The 18,937-nt window shown below is 44.1% G+C and overlaps 3 protein-coding genes across 5 annotated transcripts in view; 1 reads left to right on the forward strand and 2 right to left on the reverse strand.

Moving 5' to 3' along the window:
* Positions 1–249: 249 nt before the first annotated feature.
* On the reverse strand, positions 250–8,637 carry L3HYPDH (trans-L-3-hydroxyproline dehydratase). Of its 2 annotated transcripts, none has more exons than XM_075926348.1 (5): positions 8,128–8,637; positions 5,697–5,866; positions 3,690–3,812; positions 2,959–3,096; positions 250–809 (listed from the first exon to the last, which is right to left on the reverse strand). In XM_075926348.1, the coding sequence occupies exons 1-5, from the start codon at positions 8,615–8,617 to the stop codon at positions 684–686; spliced, it is 1,047 nt and encodes a 348-aa protein (XP_075782463.1). In that variant the 5' UTR covers positions 8,618–8,637; the 3' UTR covers positions 250–683. The 2 variants fall into 2 exon arrangements, with proteins under 2 accessions (XP_075782463.1, XP_006135321.2); XM_006135259.4 differs by lacking the exon at positions 8,128–8,637 and adding an exon at positions 6,658–6,900.
* Positions 8,638–8,844: 207 nt separating this feature from the next.
* Positions 8,845–18,691, forward strand: JKAMP (JNK1/MAPK8 associated membrane protein). 2 transcript variants are annotated; one of them, XM_075926352.1, is made up of 7 exons: positions 8,845–8,993; positions 9,401–9,492; positions 12,527–12,681; positions 13,348–13,554; positions 15,621–15,802; positions 17,033–17,109; positions 17,566–18,691. In XM_075926352.1, the coding sequence occupies exons 1-7, from the start codon at positions 8,990–8,992 to the stop codon at positions 17,782–17,784; spliced, it is 936 nt and encodes a 311-aa protein (XP_075782467.1). In that variant the 5' UTR covers positions 8,845–8,989; the 3' UTR covers positions 17,785–18,691. The 2 variants fall into 2 exon arrangements, with proteins under 2 accessions (XP_075782467.1, XP_075782468.1); XM_075926353.1 differs by having other exon boundaries at positions 8,889–8,993; positions 9,407–9,492.
* CCDC175 (coiled-coil domain containing 175) overlaps positions 18,063–18,937 on the reverse strand; it is a 57,354-nt gene continuing 56,479 nt past the window's right edge. The window contains exon 21 of the mRNA XM_075926344.1: positions 18,063–18,197. The gene's annotated coding sequence lies outside the window, so the exon portion shown is untranslated. The remainder of the gene's footprint in view (positions 18,198–18,937) is intronic.

The raw sequence follows: 18,937 nt of genomic DNA on the forward strand, positions 1-18,937 counted from the left end.
TCGTGATTAGACTAAATAGTAAGTACTCAGGATGTCAGTGGAAGTGCCCAACGACAGGGGCAATGTTTGTAGAGCAAGAAAGTACTTCAGCGCTGCTATTTTTTGAGAGATCTGAACCAGGAAGCAGAGTGGCTAGATGGTTATAATAGTCAAAGATTATCAAGCCATGGCAAAGGAGCCAAAACAATGGCTGTGAAAGTTAAGATCAATGACTCAGGCTCTATTACAAGAATTAAGACAAGGAAAATGTGAAGTTAAACCACTGCATTTTAATAGAATTCGTCCACTAAAGTAGAATGTAAAATATAATGTCTTTACAAGAGGCACTTACATTTGAAATAACCCCTTCAAGCTTAGCATTATTTACCATCTAGCATTTGGAATGTAATGGTAAATTCAGGTTCAAATCAGACATGGACTTGTATAATACATACTAATCACTACAGAATAATGTGGCTTGTGATCTGTACTTGTAATACAGTCATACCACCATGAGTTTTTAGCCCTGCTCTAGGATATTTAAATGAACTTGTTTTAAACCATCCACAGACACGGCAGTCTATCAGGAAAATAGGAGCTAAGTAAATCTGGTGTGTTTATATTTTCCTCCCTCACAGACTGTAAAGATAATCTTTTCAATATTGGGTACTATTTAAAAGCTGGCAGTTGAATGATGGCAAAGGTTACTTTACAGAAAATCCATATTTCAGTGGATCCTCTTCTTCAACAACGAAAGTTGCTGTTCCAGTATAAAAGGCTTCTCCTGAGACTTCTACTACAACAGCATTATAGTCACCACACTTTGCTTCCTGAAAAGAGAAAAGGTTTACATTTAAGTTGAGCAGGCATTAAAGAGGATTCTTCCCTGTTTACAAAGAGTATTTCTGCACAGTAAGTAAAGTACAATAAAGTCCATGTCACCAATCACATCACTTTCCTGTGTGTCCCTCAGCTCTGACCAACTGCAATTGCAGCAAGAGGGTGTGTATGTACTCAGATACAACTCTCCTATACTGGGAGTTAAGTCAGCATAGCAGACCAGGCCTTCGTGAGCCACACTTTGACAATGGCTTGGACTAAGTGATCAGCTAACAAGCAAGAAGGGTTAGGCTGCTGTATAACAGACCTGAACTAGTAGCTCGTGACGACTTCTGCTGAGAGCTCGAGGAAGGCAAGACAACCCTACTGCCACAAGAACAGACATCAGTTTAAGGCCATGTCTATATAGCCTTCCAGTGGCAAAGTTGTACCAGTACAGCTATACTGCTGTAAGATCTCTCATTTAGCTGCTGTACGTTAACAGGAGGGAGCTTTCCTGTCAACAATTGAGCTACCTCCAACAAATGGCGATAGCTATGTCAGCGGAAGCAGGTCTCTCGCCGACATAACACAGTCCACACTATCACTTATACCTGTGAAACTTACATTGCTCAGAGTTGTGTTTTGCTCAAATCCTAGAACTACCTAAGTTTTCCTGACAACCTGTAGCATTGACATGGCCTCAACTTATGGGATTTGCTTATTAGTTTTGTTAATAGTTTTGCATTGAAAGTAGAACCGCAGTCACCTTTGACAAGTCTGCCATCGAGGCTTGGCTCCTTCCCTTTCCCAGTCCAACAGCTCTGTTGGCAAGATTTTTCTGACATTCACAAACATTCCCATCCCAATTTCCTCCCATTTGCCTCAGCCCAATGCATATTGCAGGGCTATATAATTTTCGATGGGGGGCCACTCCCAAGAATTTGGTAAGTGGTCAGGGGCTGCACTTTTCTATGATATTACTGGAGGTGGTGCAAGGTTTGGATTCATGAGGGGGGGTTCTCACTAGGGGAATGGGTCCAGAGTCATGGAGGAAGTTTGGGTGTAGGAGGGGGTTGTGACCTGGGGCAGGGGCTAGGATGTGGGAAGGGGTGCCAGGTCCAAGCTCTGACCAGAAGATTTTTACCATAGACAGCTCACAGCTGGCAGCCTAGCGGGACCTTCAGGCAGGCTCCTTGGCTGCCGCACATGCTGCTCAAGACATCTAGAAACCGGCCAATAGAAGTTGCAAGAGCAGTGCTTGTGGGTGTGTGAAGCAGGTGGAGAGCTGCCGCCCCAAGAAGCCAGTTGCTTTGAGTGGCAGGTGTGACCATGGCCCCACAGGCTGTATTTTACCTATCCCGGTATAAAACCTCTTGTTCTTCTCTTTAATTGTCACGCAACTTGACCTAGTCTTTTCTGGAAATCAGTCTCACTAGCCCGCATTGCTGGCGCTCTTCACTCAACTTCATCTAAGCTGGAAATCTTTCTTTAGTGAAAAAGTGCCAAGAGCAGAAGGCAAGATTCCAGCTCTAACCATATTAAAGCCATACATACATCACTGTCATCTGATGAGATGTCTTTATATAAAGAGCGCAAAACTGCACAGAATTTTTTTTCCTGACATCACTCAAGTGCATCTCTGATCTGGTGTTGGCCAACACCCCAAGTCTCTTTCAGCAGCTCTACTTCTTTGCTTTGTTGCACTTAATATGGCTGGTTTGGATTATTTCCCCCATCTTCCTCTCCCCTCCCCCCCCATTTTAAATCTAATTGTTATTATTTTCTATATTCCTAATTATAAGTCTCTGAATTATTCCTCCCTCCTTAGCTCCTTCCAATTTTGTATCATCTGTGAATTTCTTTCTTGTACATCCTTTGATCACAATGGAAAGATCACTTGTCTTGTGAACCTCATCCCTATTTATCCATTACAAATTGTGTTCAGAGAGCAGCGTGTTAAGACTTGGCATCTCTGCTGAAAATAGGCCCAGGGCTGAAAAGATAGGGTTGCTACAGATCAGAAGTGACTACAGTGGCAGAGTTCTTTGTAGACAGTTGCATTATGCCCGTCCTGTTAGTTCCTCACTGGCACAAGCAGCAAATTCACAAAAACACCATAAAGAGACACAGGAAAAAAAAAAGGCATTTGCTCCTTGCCTTCACTGCTTTTCCAGTGAACAAGGAACCAGTTGAGCTGCTTCTAAAGGTTCTGGTCTGATTCATCTGGATGAGTCCCTTATGGTATTGTAAGGCAATGCGGGCAGTCACACCTGAGCCTGTAGGACTTCGGTCGACCTAATTAAAAAAATAAAACATTAAGCTAGTTTTTGTATTTTCGTCTTTTATTAAAAACGTGACATGTACACTCTCCCTAGCAAACCATACTCCATATTATTAAAGGCATGGGCATTTCCTGCTTCTGTAAACAGGCTGAGAAGCACTAAAGGAACTAAGTGGCACTTTGAGACTATATTTCTGTTCAGCAAAATACTATGAATGAGTGGTCCTAGTTTGACAATATTCATAATTACTGAAAGTATTATAGGCTCATGTTATATTCAGGCCTATAGCACTTGCAGATAATCACAAACATTCAGAATTTAGTTGCTCTAGATTCTAACAATATTCTCTAGATAATTCCCTTGTGACAATTGGGAGAGTTTCACCTAGTAAACACATGTTAAATCCTTAGAGAAAGCATCTCATGTTTGCAGAAGTATTTACCCACTTCCGGTCTGTACTGAAATAGTTTACTGTTAAGGAACAGATGACACTTCAAAAACAATGACAATGCCTTTGGAGAACAGTAATTAATTCTGCTCTCTCAACACACACACAAAACCGGGAATTATTTATCTTGTGTCTCTTAAAGTAGCATATTTTCATACCTGTGCATCTGCAAACACACAGATGTTGGTTGTTGGCTCCTCATTAAATGCATCTTTTCCATCTGTTAAAATAGTGCCGTAAAGGAAAGCAAGCTCTTCGCTGTCAGGGTGATGAAGTTTAAACTAGGAACAACACACAGAATGGATATACATACATAGATGGCAATCAAATATTTTCAGTTAAATAGCAGTAAGATTTTTACAAGATGACTGAGGTGGGCATACACACAAGTATAAATGTACCATTTTAACCACTCCATAGAGGAGACTTGGGGACAGTTATCTCTATCCCACAGATAACAAACTGATGCTCATTAGTGAGAACAGTAACTTCTTTATCTTCTGGTGCCCACAAAAGCTCATGATACCATCTACATTTTGTGTTAGTCTCTAAGGTGCTGCAAGAATATTTGTTGTTCTTTATCTTGGGTTCACTACAGACATTGTGGAACTATGGAATGTCTTCAAACACTGGCATTTCTTCAGGATTTGACTTCACTGATTTCTTGATCTGTTCAAGATGCATTTGTCAGGTCTAATATCTGCTTGATAAGAAACCATCAGTGTGTTGTTGATGGCTGGGGCAATAGAGATGTGGGAAGTGGGAGATGCAAACATTGCAGGCACTCAGAGGGTCTACTGCAGAGCTTAATTCTAAATATGGACACTCCTGAAGCCTTTATGAATACCTAAATACAAAATTCAAATGAATAATATGCTAATATTACACACTTTTCAGTAAGATCATTCAGAAGGCAGTATAGTAGACTGATACTAGCAACACCAGAGTTCTTAGCTGGGGCTCTGATTTTGGATTAGGGCTAGTCTACACCAGAATTACTACAGTGGCACAGTTGTACAATGCAGCAGTAGCTGCTAGCACAGGAGCTTTATCCTGACAGGAGAACTCTCCCATTGGCACAATTATTCTACCTCCCCCAGTGGCAGTAGCTTCTCCATACCCCCAAGAGACTTAAGTTATATCGAAGGAAGTGCAAATGTGCACAAGCCCTTATTTGAAGCACACTGAGATGAAGAGGTTTCCTTATCAGTAAAATGAGGATATCTGCCCACCTTATATGGATATTGTAAAGTCTACTATATGTACAGAGTTTTGAAAATGTAAATTGCTACAGAGATGATAAATATTATCCAAGTATTATAATAGTTATGTTCTGTAAACAGAGCATCTGCAATTCAGTAATGCAGTAAGACAACTGAAGCAAGGGAAACATAGAACATGGCTAAAACTTTATGTCCCCTCCCCCCTTAAAGAGGGATACAGAAAGTGCGTCAAAACAAAAACAATACAGATCAGATGGAGACTATAACATCTTCTACAGTGAAGAAAACATTAAATTAAGCTCCTATAAGTAAAGCCCAATTCCACAAACTATTTGCATTGAACACCTGATGTGATGCATGCGTGTGACAGCTACATGACTTACACATTGCCTAATATTGCTAGATACATCCCAAAGCATAGCAATGCACTCGCTTCACAGTACAGTGTATGCCAAGACCTAATATGGGAAGCAAATTATCCTTCAGATTATTATTCTCACACTGTCCTCTGAAGCAGCTAGGGCTGGCTACTGACACACACAAAATACTGGACTGGGTGGACCTTTGTCTGATCTAGTAGGGAAGTGCCTAAGTTCCTGAAGCAAGTCGTGCTGTGTAGTTTTCTGTAGCTGTAAAAAGTTTTTATTTGCAGCTGGACACACCACACCATACTCCTCCACTTCCCAGCACCTCTGTTTATCTGTGTGGATTATTCAGCCTGTTTCTAGCAACCAAAATCAACAGTTTAACTTAAATTTAACAGAGGCAAAGTGATCATACCCACAAACATCTGAGAAAATCTACTTTGATATTTACTCTTTGTTGGAATTCTGTAAATGGAATTTAAAATGTCATCAATAGTCTCCTCTGAGAAAAACCTTCATTTGCAGTATTACTACTTTATTAGAAAAGTATTTGGGGTATAGTGGCATCCTGCTATACCTGTCTCTTTACTGCTTCTGTTACTGCAGTTGCTGCATCTACAAGATCCTTAGTCGCTGAAGAGCAAACATCTAAGCCCAATCTCTCAGCACTGAGAAAGGCATAGAAAGCACCACCATATCCAATATCGACCACCACTTTCCCATGGCCAGGAACATCAACTATCACATCTAAACAGAACAGGAGAGGAAAAAGGCAGAAAGTGTGCATGAACACATATGGGTAACATTATCTCTGCTGCTTAACACAGGGAACCAAACTCTGCCCTAGTTCTCACGCCAGTGCAATGGTGCAGATTTTAATACAAATATTAGCAGTATAACAAAGATAACTTTGTGAAGCATTTTGTCATCAAAGGATAAAGAGAGATTATGTTAAGTCTTTTAAAAGCCTGATCCAACATCCACTAAAGTCAATGGAAAGACTCACATGGATTTTAATAAGGAATCAGATTGGGTCTTAAATCAGGGAACAATTTGGCCCTTGTCCTTGCTGAGTGAATTTAGTCAGCTATACAGACTGTGCTCTTTCCAAGCTAGAAGTATTCGTTTATTTTTATTTTTCAATTTATCCCAGGCTTCTTCATGTAGGATAATGCGATCAGATTCAATCCATACAGCAGGATTCTAACACACAGTTAATTTGTGTCAGATTTACTTTGAAGTGAGAAGTTCCAAAGCAGGAGAATGACATAGAACTCTTCAGGAATGTCAAAGAAAACAATGCTAGAAATCGTGTCATCAGAGCCAGTCACTAGAAAATTTAAAGCCACCCAAAAAGCAAATGACAGCAAGTAGATCAGATCATTAGATGCAGGATATTAGGTGCAAGGAATCTGGGAAAGGGAAAGATGCAGCCAAGCAGAATGGATAAAGGAATTAATGCAGTAGTATAATGAAACAGCAAAATGCAGGAGACCATCTCAATGAAGAATGTGGATGACTCCTATTAGTGTACTTACAAAAGCTGAATATGGTCATGCAACAGGGAAGGCACAAATTGGGGCTAGGATACGATCCTACAATATCGCTGATATTGTGACATCTGTAATCTATCCAAAGTTCTGCTCTTTTGTAACTGAATGAAGATTCTCAGAAACATTAGGTAGCCCATTTGCAGAGAGCCCTACAAAGTATTGTTCTTCATCCTTTCGACCTGGTAACCAATTTCATCATCAGGGAGATCCAAACTTAGGGCTATTCTTCTGTGAAGTCAAAAGCAGGTAGACTTTATTAAATCCCCTCTTGCCCCACCAAAACATTCCAGCTCTTTAATGAGTTGATTTAATTGGGATTGGTCCTGCCTTGGGCAGTGGGCTGGACTTGTTGGTGTTCTACGGTCTCTTCCAGCTCTATGGTTCTATGAACGGGTGGAGCATACACAGTTAAAAACAAACCAGCCCTCTGCTTTCTGGGATGATTCAGTAAATGGTAGCTCCTTAATTACCCTGCAGTTCAAAATCAACTGCAATCTTGGACAATATTCCTCCTTCAGACAAACTACTGATCTTTACAGTCTTAAATTACCCAGTCTAATTCCCACAAACACGGATGCCTTGTGTTTTGCTGAATTGAAGGCTGCCAGCCCAATATGAGCTTGAGGTAGCAGTATCAGTATCATAAAGGGCACCAATCAGGATCCTTTCTGCAGAAAGTCCACTGGCTGCCAGAGCAGTGCCGGTGACTATTTTCTTCCACTATTTGATCTGAGGAAGTGGGTCTGGCCCACGAAAGCTCATCATCTAATAAACCATCTTGTTAGTCCTTAAAGTGCTACATAGTCCTGTATTTTGTTTCAGCTACAGCAGACTAACACGGCTACATCTCTATCACACCCTATGACACTGTCACCTGCTTTGAAAGTCAAGCAGGCCACTTGCAACTGGCTACAGCATCAGGATTAAAACACCCTTAACACCTCACCAAACAGGAAACCCTACATATGATGGAAACCTCTCCTGGCCACCATCAAGAAGTTTCCATCATGTGTAGGGTTTCCAGTTTGGTTCAATGTCTCTCAGCACCCCCACTACACAAATTGTTCCTGCTCTCTCCACCTAGGGTGTGGAAAGGGACGTGGTGAGGCCTCATAGGTGCCAACACCGCAGCACAAAGGGGTCAGATCACTGGCCAAGCTGCGGATCTAGGACACACATTCAAACCTAGCGTAGGGTCAAAACACGGGGACATGCAAGAGCAGGTTTAGTGGCGCTAGTCGTGCGCAAAGCCAGCACTTTCACCAGCGTGCGTGCACGTGTGCGGAGAACAGACGGCTCCTGAACCGTCAGGGGGGAGGGCTCAGCAATCACACAAGCCAGGCGCACCCCCACACCGCTATGGGGGGGGGGACAGACAGTGGGGCTGGCTCTCAGGAGTGCCGCGCAGAGAGGGGGTCGCCCCTCCCCGGGCAGGCGCCGGGCGGCCGCCGGTACCTGTGGCGGCGGCGAAGGCGGGCACGCTGTGGAAGCGGACGCGGCTGCCGCTGCGCTGCCCGTCCCAGGGCACGAAGGCGGTGACGGGCCCGCAGGGGCAGTGGATGGTGACCGCCGTCTCGGGGCGGCGCGGGGCCGGCACCAGCCCGCCGTCCAGCGCGAAGCGGCCCAGCGCCAGCACGGCGTGGCCGCACATGGTGCTGTAGCCCTGGCCGTGCAGGAAGAGCGCGCCCAGCTGGACGGCCGGCAGCTCGCTGGGCACCAGCACCGCCGCGTACATGTCGCGGTGCCCGCGCGGCTCGTGCACCAGCAGCCGCCGCACGTGGTCCAGCTCCGCGGCCATGTGGCGCCGCCGGGCCAGCAGCGTGGGGCCCGCGGGCGCCGGCTCCAGCCCGCCCGGCACGATGCGCAGCGGCTCGCCGCCCGTGTGCATGTCCACCACGCGCACCGCCGCCCGCGCCTGCGGCGGGAGCCAGCCCGGCGCCGCCATGGCCGCACGCCGCGCGCCGACGGAAGCCACGCCCACACGGGCGGGGCCAAGGGGAAATCGCGCGGTGGCCACGCCCTCCAAGGGGCGGGTCTGGGACGCAGCTGGCGCTCATTGGGCAGCCCCGGGGGAACCGCGCCCTACCGGGCTAAGAGTCGCCGGGAGCTCCGCCTCCAGGGATGGCGGGGGGGGGTCTGTGAAACCCCGCCCCTCATAGGGGCGGAGTTAGTTAGCGGCTGGCACGTTGTGGAGGGGTAAGAGGGAAGTGACGCACGCAGAGGGGGTGGAGTCTCACCTCTCCCCGCCCCGCCGTCCCGGAAGTGGTTGTTGCTGCGCTACCAGAACGGTCGCGGGGCCGGACCTCGCTGTGGCAGGATGGGTGAGCGGAGTGGCCTGGGCCCCTCGCCTGCGCTGGGAGGGCGCTGCCTGTCGGGCCCCTTCCGCTGGCCCCTCGCGGGGGCGGGGACCCCCGACATGGCCCAGACTGAGGCTGAATTCCCAGGGGTCCTGCAGCGGGGGAGGCACGAGGGCCCCCGGGACTGGGGGGGGGGGGGAGTAGGCGGGGGAAGCTGCTCTCAGCCTCGTCAGAGGGAAGCTGCCGCAGGGCCCCAATGCGTGTGGCCACCCCCATGCAGAGACCCCCCCCCCCCAGGTCTAGCTGGGGCTAAGATCGTTTTGAGCTTAAGCTCCATTTCCTGTGCGCTGTGCAACTTCCCCCCCGCCCCGCTGTTGCCTGCGCAGTATCGTGTGGTATCTACAGGGCTGCAACCCTTGTCTCTTTAAAAGCTGTAGCTATCCAACCAGCCTGCCTTGGACTGTATTGCGGGAGGACGGTGCAATATGTAAATGAGTCAACCGAAATCTATGGCAACTGTGGGGTAAGCGGCAAATCTTGACAATTTGTGGGAGCTTTCGGGTGCGATTTGGGCCTGGAAGGTGTTTTCTTGTGTGCCATATGCAAAGGAAGATTGCCTCTGCAATCTAGGGGGGGAATTCCCAGCTGGTAAAGCAGTACTATACCTTTCCTGCCCCTTCCTTATTCCCCTTGAGGTGAGGGGGTGCTGAGTAAGGATGTTAAAAAAAACCATGTACATGTGTAACTGCTGAAATTTTACTGCTGGTGCTTGGGGGAGCCTGCTTAAAAGAGAGGCAGCAGCACGGGTGGGGTGGAGGCGAGGGGACAGACTGGTACACACAGGGAACCTTGGATCTGACAGCACAGTTTGAGGAATGGTTTGGAAATGTTATACCATGGCGGTGGGGAAATGGCAGCCCTGCCATGGAATCTCTGAGAAAATGAATAAGTACAGCAGGAAAACCTTTGACAGCATCTCCCAGCAAGGTGCTATTAATATCTCTGTGTACACGTTGGCTGCATCTAGACTGGCATGCTTTGCTGAAATACTTTTAATGGAAAAACTTTTACATTAAAAGTATTTTCGCAAAAGCGCATCTAGATTGGCACAAATGCTTTTGTGCAAAAATCTTGCCAGTTTAGACGCACTCTATTGATACTCTGGACGTAACACAGACCCAGGCAAGGCTTAGCCCATTAGGATGTAAGCAACTAACTGAGTAGTTGCTTCCCCTCCCCTTGCTGCCTCTTTCTGATAGAGGCAGCAAGGGGGAGGAGGAGGAGGCGGTGCTGGGGGGGAGCCGGTTAAAAGCTGGTTCCCCCCATTTCCAGTTCTGTGGGAGGGGGAGGGGCACAGCCACAGCGTTCCACCTTTGAAATGTACAAGAGTTCCTGCTGTGGTATTGTACATTTCAAAGTAGAAGTGCTGCATGGATCCTGGGGCCAGTAGGGGACTCAGAGGCCCCTACTGGCCCCAGACTCCATGTAATGGTTCAACCTTTGAAATATACAAGAGCTGGGCAGGTTCTTGGTACATTTCAAAGTGGAAGCACTCTTATTGACTGATGGAAATTCCATTGATTATTTAAGTAGTTGATTAATCTAATTTTAACATCCCCATTAGCCATCTGACAAAAATACAGTCTCCAGTCACCCTGTGCCACGCCCCCCACCTCTGGCTGGAAGAGTAACTCCCCACATTGCCACCCACCCAACCTCCCCCCTCCCCAGGGCAATACACAGCAACTTGCCATCCCTCTTGTGTCCCTTTCTCCCCCCCCCCCCCCTCCCGGCTGCACCAAAGCAGCTTATCACCCTGAATGCCTGCTGCCTGCCATCCTCCCCCTCTGCCCCCACAATACATAGCAACTTACCCTGCTTTTCATGCTCCACATCTAGTTGAGAGCCCTCATAAACTTCGGGACTTGAGAACAATTCCTCACTGCCTGGTACATAAGAGTGTCACCGGATTGTGCCCTTTCTCCTTGTCTGCTTCCACCTCTTCATCAGTAACTTCTGCCTGTGTGTTAACTCCTGTTTCTGACTCTGCTGTGAAAAGTGTCCACTGTCTCCTTGGTTGTAAATCAGTTCGTTTGTAAGTTGGACCCCATAGAGTTACACGACCGCGCTGTTCGTAAGCGCGGATCGCGTTCGTAACTCGGGGTCTGCCATTTACGACAGCTTTGGTCGTAACTGCGAACAGTCATAAGTCAACCGTTCGCAACTCAGGGACTGGCTGTACTACATGATTGTTGACAGTAAAGGGAGGGACAGAGACAAAAGTCCCCCCTCACAGAGGTAGAAGTTTTTGTTATCAAAAGTGGAAGTTTTTCACGACTTTTGTTGCATTGCAGTGTTAATGCTCTCTTGGTTTTGTTGCCAAAAAAGGGTTTTTTGGTGACAAAACTTGACAGTTTAGACAAGCCCATAGATGCCAGGGGAAGGACAAGATTTCAAGAGGAGTACAGTTGACTGAGGTGGCTGATAGGTCAAGGAGGATGAAGATGGAGTTCTGGTTCTGAGCTTTAGCAAGGAAGGAGTCATTACAGACTTTGGCAGGAGGAATTTCAGTGACATGCAAGGGGCAGGAGCTGGATTAGAGAGGGTCTAGGTTGGAATTGAAGGAGGGCAAGTGCAGACCATGATAGTAAACTGCATTCAGTCTATGGATGTTAAATTGCATTTAATCAGATTGAGTAGTCAATGGAATTTCCATCAACGACTTGATTAGTTGATAACACAGGTAAACTGCAGAGTCACAGCAGGGTTAGCTCCCCCCGGTGGCTCTGCCATTAAAATATATTAAAAGTTGCCAGGCCTCTTCATACATTAAAAGGAAGAGGCACAACCTGGGGGGGACCCAAGCATGAGCAAGGAATCAGCTGTCCCCGCTTGTGTCCAGTCCTAGATGCTGTGCCGGGCTCTTAATATATTTAAAAAGCAGAGGTGCATCTCAATCCACTTAAAAAGCAGAGGCACAGCATCCGAGACTGGGAGCAAGCCGGGAGACCTGCTACGCCTCTGTCTCCCCTGCCATTCTGCAGAGATGGTGTTGGGGAGGGGGTAACTGGCTTGTAAGCCGGCTCCCCTCAGCACTGGCTCCTGCTTCCCCTCTCCTGTTGCTGCCTCTCTGATAGAGGTAGTAAGGGGGAAGCAACTAGTTGAGTAGTACTCAACTATCTGATACACATATGCTTATCAGGTAGTCGATTAGTTGCTTACATCCCTAATTCAGTCAGTTTAGAGATGAAAGGGAGCTTAAGCAGCACTTAGTGAGACAAGTGGGGTTAAAAGTGGGTGGGATTTTATAGGATGTGTGAGACTAAAGCATGTTTACTTTGTGAGGGAACAAGCCTTGTGAAAGCACAAAGAAGGGATGAGTGTGATGAGTTTGCTCAACATTGAGGCAAGCGGAGGAACGAGGGATTGAACTTTCTTTAATATGGTAAATTTGTCAGCACGAGCACTCTCTTTAACTGGGCTTCAAACAAACCAAAACTATCAATTATTTGGTTTTCAGGCACTTGTAAATACAGTTTTGTGTTGCTGTTTTGTAGGTGTGTCCTAGAGGACAGCGAACGGATGATCATAAAATCTGTCGGGAGTGTACTGGATCTCCAGGACATTATGACTGGCTGTACCTTGGCTTTATGGCCATGCTTCCTCTGATTTTGCACTGGTTCTTCATTGAATGGTATTCAGGGAAAAAGAGGTTAGTAATCATTATGTAATTAAACAAAAAGGCCCATTATAAATGTGTAATTCACGAGAGAAGATAAATGGAGGTGTGCTAGAGGAGTCGTACTATAGAGCAGGCAGATACACAGGCTGCTAATTTTCTGGGCACACTATGTACTTATGGATTTATTCAATTTTCATCTTATAGCTGCAATAATTATTGGAGCACAGATCCTCCCAGGTGGTCACAGTGCCCAGGAAATGTCCTGTACTCCTTTCCTTGTCTACGTGTTCATTGGTGTCCGATGGAATGCTCATGTATGTCATGTTTTGGCCTAGAGCAGTAGTTCTGAAATCCCAGAATCTACAAAAAATGTAAATCCAAATGGGGATTCCCAAGCCTTATGTATTTGATGTTAGTTTTTGCTAGACTAAGTGCTATGTGAATGTTAGTTTCAGCAGTTCAGATGAAATGCAACTGCACTTGTGCGCTACATAGTGTGTCAGATAAAAAAGAGAAGACTACTTGTCATGCTTACTTTAAACTTAATTTTGTAGTAACTGGCTTTGTTTCTTTCCTAGTGAATTTAAACACAATAGACAGTTTAAAGACTTTCAGTTCTATATTTTACATTGACAACGGGGAGAAAAATGCTATCAAGTGGTATTAAATAACCTTTTTTCCCCCCTCTTGCTACAGTTCCAGTGCATTGTTTCAGCATCTTACTGCCTTATTTGAATGCAGCATAGCAGCAATTGTTACCCTACTTGTGAGTGATCCAGTAGGTTTTCTGTATATCCGTTCCTGCAAGGTAGTGATGCTTTCTGACTGGTATACAATGCTTTACAATCCAAGTCCTGATTACATAACTACTATACACTGTACTCATGAAGCTGTCTATCCTCTGTGAGTATAAAGACTGTTCGAGAATAAATTTTTGTTTGCTATTTTACCATATGTATATTTATTTCAGGAATTTATAAAATGTTGGGTTAGGGAACACTTAACCCTGAAATGTGGCCTTACTCTGCTAAGTTGGTCATTTCTGTAAGAAGGGAAATCTGCTGTTTGCCAAAATGCACTTAATGTGGTCTGGATTCAGCAAAGCATCCCTTCCAGAGAAGCATTTTAAGCACATACTTATACTATAAATGTGAGCTCAAGTGGGGGATGTTTGTATGTTACTTAAAAATGAAGAGCTGCTAGTGCTGCTTAATTTTTTTTGGACACTTGTGTGAGAAATGGAAAGTCTTAGTAGTAGTCTAGACTTCAGTTTTTGTGAGGTTTTTTGTCTATAACCACAGCTTGTAGTAATTATGGATGAACAGTATTTTGCCAGGCGTTAGTAGAAATACAAACTTTAGCATTTAAAGTGTGTAGCAAGTTTGTGTACTCTTCAAACCGAGGTAGATATAAAAGCTTTATACCGCGCGCTGTTCTAGGAGATGAAGCAAAAAGCAGGACTATGTAGCACTTTAAAGACTAACAAGATGGTTTATTAGATGATGAGCTTTTGTGGGCCAGACCCACTTCCTCAGATCAAAAGTGGGTCTGGCCCACGAAAGCTCATTAACAAGATGGTTTATTAGATGATGAGCTTTCGTGGGCCAGACCCACTTTTGATCTGAGGAAGTGGGTCTGGCCCACAAAAGCTCATCATCTAATAAACCATCTTGTTAGTCTTTAAAGTGCTACATAGTCCTGCATTTTGCTTCAGCTACACCAGACTAACACGGCTACATTTCTATTACTGTTCTAGGAGATGTGAGGATAGACCAAGCAGGGTGGCTTAAACTAACCTTAGTCTGAGGCTGTCTGTACTTACCCAGAAGTTCATATTAGATACACAACTCCAGCTATGTTAATTGCGTAGCTAGAATCAACATACTTTAATCTGATTTTTCATGCTGGCTTCACAGTGAATGCTCCTGTTGATTTCCCTTATTCCTTGCAAATAGAGGAGTGCCTGTCAATGGGGGTGCCCTCCTAAATTGATTTAGTGGGTTGACCATCAGAAGATTGACTGCCACAGCACTGATCTTCTCGCTGGTATAGATGTGGCCTAAAATATAACCACATGCTATATTGGTTTAAAGAAAAAAATCAGAACATTCATAATACCTCACAAACGCTAAGTACGATGCATTACATTTCCTTTCTTCTACTAATGATGTTGATTTTCACAATTGTTTAAGTGAGTGAGACTTCTTTAGAAATTCCTCTTTGAAGGTGCAGAATGTTGAAAGGCTCATTTAATACAGAATAGTGGTTCTATCAAAATCCCTTTGAAGTCTTGTGGTTCACTGAATTTTCTTTTTTGTGGTGCGTCCTTCAGGCATCAGTATAGTCAATAAAAATAAATCACCAAGCCAACCATCTGTCTTCAGCTTTATTGGTAGCAAGTTTGCACAATGCTGCATGTTGGCTATTTCAAGGAAATTCTGCAAATGTCCAGGTAGTTTTCCAAAGTAATAGTAATTATTGTAGTCTTATGATGGAGTGTACCAACCTGTACCTTTTAACGTCTCCTTAAATGGGTGTCACAATGAACAGTCACATGAGGAAGCCTTGTTACATGAGGTTTTAGAAATACTGAGACTCTGTAACAGTGAATTTCAATACAGATCCATTACACTTCAGGATACAGAATTAAGAAACACCTGTAGACCTGGGCAGCCTTTCAGAACTAACCTGTATGTTGCTTTTACTGCCTTTGGAAGGCAGGGTCACCTGGAGAAGAGGGCAGGACACCTGAAGTTTGTATGCACCTCAGTCATATCTTGCCGTAGGTCACACCACAAGTCAGCTCTCTTCTCTATGCCTCCATTTTCTCCTCCCATCCTCTCTAGACTGTTTTTCAGGGCACAGACTGTAGGTATGTGTGTTCTCAGTGCCTAGCACAAAGCATCCTAGGTCAGTTAGAGCCTGTAGTTGCTACTGTAATGCAAATAGTATTAATTTTTCTTTTACAGGTACACCATTGTATTTATATACTATGCCTTCTGTCTGGTGTTAATGATGCTACTTCGACCGCTTCTGGTTAAGAAGATTGCCTGTGGGTTAGGAAAATCAGATCGATTTAAAAGTATTTATGCAGCACTTTACTTCTTCCCTATTCTGACAGTAATTCAAGCAGTTGGAGGAGGCTTGCTCTGTAAGTTTTGTTTTTTGTTTTTTTTGTTTTTTTTGTTTTTTTATGTACAACATTAACAAAAACAACACTTTGCTCAGTGGTCAAAGTACGTCCTTTTTACTTTACTGTGGGTAATGTTATTGCCTTAAATATATAAAGAAACATTCATCAATGACCCTTATTGTTCAAATATCCATACCCAGTGCTATTTTCAGATAGATTATTCCTTGGCCCCTCCATCTCTTGGGATAACATTGACAAATTTTATGGTGCTAATGGTCTAAATCAAACGTAGTTTTCTTAGCCAATTAACACAGTGTTGCCTTAGCAGAGGGTGGCAGGGTTTTTGTGCAAAATATTCAACGTACTGTCTGTCAAGCTAAGGCATTTGTTGCCAAGGATGGGGCAAAGGGCAAAACTAACTAGCCTTAAAAAAGAATTAGATAAGTTCAGGGAGGATAAGTCCATCATTTGGTCTGAACCAACATGGTAAGGGATGCAACCCCATGCTCTTAGGTGTCTACTAACCTCTGACTGCCAGAATTGCTAGGACTAAACAACACAGGATGGATCATTTAATAAAATGCCCTATTCTGTTCATTCCCTTAAAAGCCTCTGGCATTGTTGGAAGACAAGATACTGGTCTAGATGGACAATTGGTTCTGACCCAGTATAGCCGTTCTTATGTAGAAATATGATCCTTTGGGCCTCTAAAGAGAGATTTTTGAAACTTCTAGAACAGTGACATATTTGTCCGAGAGCTCATGACACCATCTATTTGTTTTGTTAGTATCTAAGGTGCTACAAGACTATTAGTTGTTTAGGTTTTTCCAGTTAGATGAACTCGGCTCCCCTTCTGAAACTCAATTGGAGTGATTCCAGAGCCAAATTATAAATATTTTCCAAAAGTGTCACAGTTGTGGCTGATGGGAACTATTTAATTTTTAAATATAAACTATTCTCACAACAAATAACATTGTAAGAACATGCTGATTGGTTACTAGTTAAATCACTGTATTTTAATATCATGTGCTGCAAAGAGACACATTCAAGAGTCAATCTGAGTAGCACTGCTTCAGAAGATCAAAAAGTAAACTACCATGCTTGTCTGTCACTTATTTGTAGTGTAATACATGTTTGTTAATTTCAAACGTGGGCTCAAATAGGCTGTAGTTATGTCTTTCACTGAAATGTACTTCATGTGGTGGTGGTTTCTCCCTTCTCCTAATACATGCAATGTTTTCCTCCTAGATTATGCTTTCCCATATATCATATTGGTATTATCTTTGGTTACCCTGGCTGTGTACATGTCTGCTTCTGAAGTAGAGGTAAGTAGAAATGTTTGTTCTATTATAGGTGTTAAAACTTAATTTTACCAGCAGAACCTTGAGATGAGGAACACTGTTTAATGCATGACCAGAGATCTCTGGCATATACTATGATCCCTTCTGGAATACTGACTTGAATGGAGAGAGTGGCTTACCTTTCCTCATGTATTTGCCTGTACTTTTACCTTCCTCGGTGCTTATGCTAGGAATAAGCCTTTTTCATTTTTGGCACATGAGTCTAGCTCAAGGAAACGAGTGTGAATGGGTAGTCCTTCATGCAACACCCTTTCCCAAGGGGGACTAGGGAGAGATCACATTGTGACTAGAATCAAATAGTAATTCTCAAGACTAGTTGACTTCATATACAATGCCTCTCCCTGAATTGCACACAACCTCTCGCTTAAGTATCCTATACAATGTAGGTGTGAAAATATTAATATTTTTTTATTTTACAAGTCTCCCAAGGATCTTCTTGTCAGGAAGAAAAGGCTTGTTGTTCTCTTTAGCCACTGGTTACTTCACGCCTATGGAATCATCTCTATTTCCAAACTGGAGAGACTTGGCCAGGATTTACCACTGTTGGCTCTGGTACCTGCACCTGCCCTCTTTTACTTAATGACTGCAAAGTTCACTGAACCGTCACGCATCCTTTCAGAAGGAGCAAATGGACATTAAATGCAACATGTGCCAACACCTCCATGAAAATGTCCCAGTAACATGGATTAAAGAATTTCATTGACACGTTTTTCAGCTCTCCGACTAAAGCTTGTCACTTCAGTACAAGTTATTTCCAGGTAAAACACCATACAGAATCTAAGAGTAAGACTATGTAATCTTAGAAAGAGCTGTACTTTAATTTCATGAAGGGCTTGTAAAAAATCGAAGTGGATAATGTCTTGATCTGTATGTTTTTTACTGTATGTATATAAGTGCTCATCGGCCATACCTTGTCACAAGTTTTGTTTTGTACCTTATTTATTTCACAACACAGTATTAGAATCTCCTTGAATAAAGTAGCAAAATAAAGATGTGGCTTTCTGGTGCAGTGCCTGGCTTCTGTCACCCCCTTACTTGCAATTACCATCTCCCTGAAAATAAGAGGTTTGTGGAGAAGACTCAGTACATAAATATATCTGCAATTTCAGACACTAGCATTTTATTCTTATTTACACTTCCTCCCTTCCTTCCTTCACCTGCTAAAGCCTTCTGCAGACCAATACAATTTTAGATCTTAAAGCACCCGAGAGGAAATGAAGCACAAGAAGGGTTAAAGCAGGACTGTTCATTTCCTACTGCATCCTTCAGTCTGATTTGAGATGTTCTGACTGTCAATCTGCCAGGCGGAGACTAGTGAAGAGTACTATCCCTTCTGCTGAGGCAGTGTCCCTAATACACTGCCTGCAACACTTCTTTACTGGACTTGCTCTCTCTCCTAGCCAAGGACTGTGGTTAATAAACTGACTGTAGTAAATCATGTGATGCAAATGTTAATCACCAAGCACTGAGGGAGGGAGACTGCTACCTGCCTTTCACACATCTTCGGAATTGGTGGATTTTGGTGCAATTAAACAATTGTCTGTTTCATCATTGGGTGCTCCATGTCCATTTGTTGGTTTTGTTTGACATCCATTCAATCCCACTGATAATCTTAAGACAACACTAGGGTGGTAAAAGGTGAGAAATGTGCTGGACAATACCTAAGCAGCCACTGATTTGGAGCAGTTAGATTGTGGGTAGTGATAGAAAGCTTGATGATAGTGTAAGTCTCCTTCCCCACAAAAGGCAGTGAGAAAAATGGGGTTGCTGTTACTAAGAAGCAGTTCTTGGC

Source organism: Pelodiscus sinensis, chromosome 4 (assembly GCF_049634645.1).
Source record: "Pelodiscus sinensis isolate JC-2024 chromosome 4, ASM4963464v1, whole genome shotgun sequence".
Classification (NCBI taxonomy): domain Eukaryota; kingdom Metazoa; phylum Chordata; order Testudines; family Trionychidae; genus Pelodiscus; species Pelodiscus sinensis.